The 1,945-nt window shown below is 47.2% G+C and overlaps 1 protein-coding gene across 1 annotated transcript in view; it reads left to right on the forward strand.

Annotated features, from left to right (window-relative positions):
* The window catches only part of PHLDA2 (pleckstrin homology like domain family A member 2), a 964-nt gene extending 592 nt beyond the window's left edge, over positions 1–372 (forward strand). Inside the window, exon 2 of the mRNA XM_008644301.2 lies at positions 246–372. Coding sequence (XP_008642523.1) covers positions 246–372 — 127 coding nt within the window. The remainder of the gene's footprint in view (positions 1–245) is intronic.
* The last annotated feature ends 1,573 nt before the right edge of the window (positions 373–1,945 follow it).

A 1,945-nucleotide genomic window follows, 5' to 3' on the forward strand; every position in this document is an offset into this window, starting at 1 on the left:
CTTTCCCATGCATCGCGCGGAATTTCTGCTGGCAGCCGGACTTCTGCAGTGTGCTGAGAGGACGGCGTGGGGGTGGCGGGGAATAAGAAATGGCACTTGGCAGTGCTTTCCTCACAGAATCTGCTAAAAAACAATCTGTGAAAATAAATGCTTCATGCTTACTCTCCCTTTAAAGCCCCCCATTTTTTTTCTGTGCCTCTCTGTCCTGCTTGTTTAACTAACCCACTTTCTCTTGGTACTTTTAGAGCATACCACTGGATGATAAACCAGATCGAGTGTCTTGGACTGAAATGGGACAGGGTACCAATGAAGGAAAGCAAAGAAGAGAGCTGGAAGCAGCTTGGTTTTCTCCAAGCCCGTTGTGGCTGCTGAGCAAAGAGCCCTGAGCTTTGCCTGAGATGCATAAAGAAAAACCAAAGACTTTCGTACAGGACTTCTAGCAAAGCGTCCACGTGTTCTGAGTGGCACAGCTTTGTGAACTATTATCTTCTATTTATGAGATGCAAGGAAGATTCAACACTGACTGGTGGTGTTAAACACAGTTTAAATTATTTGTAGTATCTATATTTGTATTTATTTTGTTGAATGTCTTTCAGCAGTTACTGGTCTTAATATTGCTTTTGCATTAATGTGTCCATTCCAAATAAATTACTTGAAATGTTCACTTTTTATTACTGTACTCTAGGCTGCAGTAACTTTTGTTGAGGCATATCTGTGGACATGGCAGTGGTGAAGTGGCTTAAAAAGAGTGGGTAAGGCTTGGCTTTTTGGTGCCCTAGACTGGGCAGTGGGAGGTGGAGAAAGCCCAGATAACCTGTTTGTGTTTGACCTCGTCTCCCGACCAGGGAGGGAAGAGGTGTTGAGGTTCAGTTCTGGTCAGTGGTGGAGATAGAAAAGCCTACCACAGCTTGTTTAAGTGCTCCTCTAGAAGCTCTTTCCCGTAAAATTGAGTAACGGCAGCTGCAGAAGGCGCAGGAGCTCCCTGCCACAGGAAAATGCTGCCCTTTGCGAATGCCCTGCGTCCTCCCCCAGCCCCCATAGCTTAGTGGTGTGCTAAGGCACAAAACTGGATTCTTGGTTTCGAAATAAGAGCGCCAACGCTCCATGGATTCCTCAGCTTTGTAGCAAAGCAAGCTGAACTCGCTCTCCTCTCTTCCTTCACCTCTCCAGTCTCTAGCCAGAGTTAAATTTCTCCAGGATAACTGAAGAAAAGGAGGCAGGCTCTTTTCCTATAACACCCAGACCAAGAAGTGTGGAGAAAAAAATCTGCTGATTTTTTTGGATCAAAGTACTGAAGTTTTCTTTTGTGAGGCTTAATTCTCACTAACTGACCTGGGCTTCCTCAAGAGCAATGCTGCAGCACACGACTCGACTCCCGCAGTCAGGACTGTGAGTGTAGCAGGCAAAATACTTGCTCCAAACTTGGTCATTTCCAGTAGGTAATTTCCCCTTCCCAATATCAGCGCAATTCTTGCAGGAGACTTTGCACTAGAGGAAGTTAGAAAGTATGCAATTGCATAAGCCTGTAGTAAGAGCAAGAGAGACTTAGTACAGGAAGGGGGAAAAAACCTGGAAGGAGGGTTGGCCCAGTTTCTGGAGGCAGCAGGGAGGCTCTGGCACTGCAGCCTGGTGCGTCGGGGCTTTGCATCCTCCTTGCTCGTTGCTGGCAGCTTGTGCAGAGGCAGGATTGCACATGACTGAGCTGTGGATGTAGCAAACCTCTGGCCACAGCACCTGAAAGCCTTTGGCCTCCGTGCCCCCTCTAACCTGAGAATGCCGGAGGTGCATTTAATGCAGCAAAACAATGCTCAAAAGCAGATGTGTTTTACCCCCCATTTTTTCTTGGTACAATTTCAGGGCGGTGAAATAAAAGGCCAAACCAGAGCAAAGCCACTGGCTCCTAATCCCTTCAGTTCCTGTGAATCCACGCAGGGATGCTGCCTGG

Source organism: Corvus brachyrhynchos, unplaced genomic scaffold, assembly GCF_000691975.1.
Source record: "Corvus brachyrhynchos isolate BGI_N302 unplaced genomic scaffold, ASM69197v1 scaffold62, whole genome shotgun sequence".
Classification (NCBI taxonomy): Eukaryota; Metazoa; Chordata; class Aves; order Passeriformes; family Corvidae; genus Corvus; species Corvus brachyrhynchos.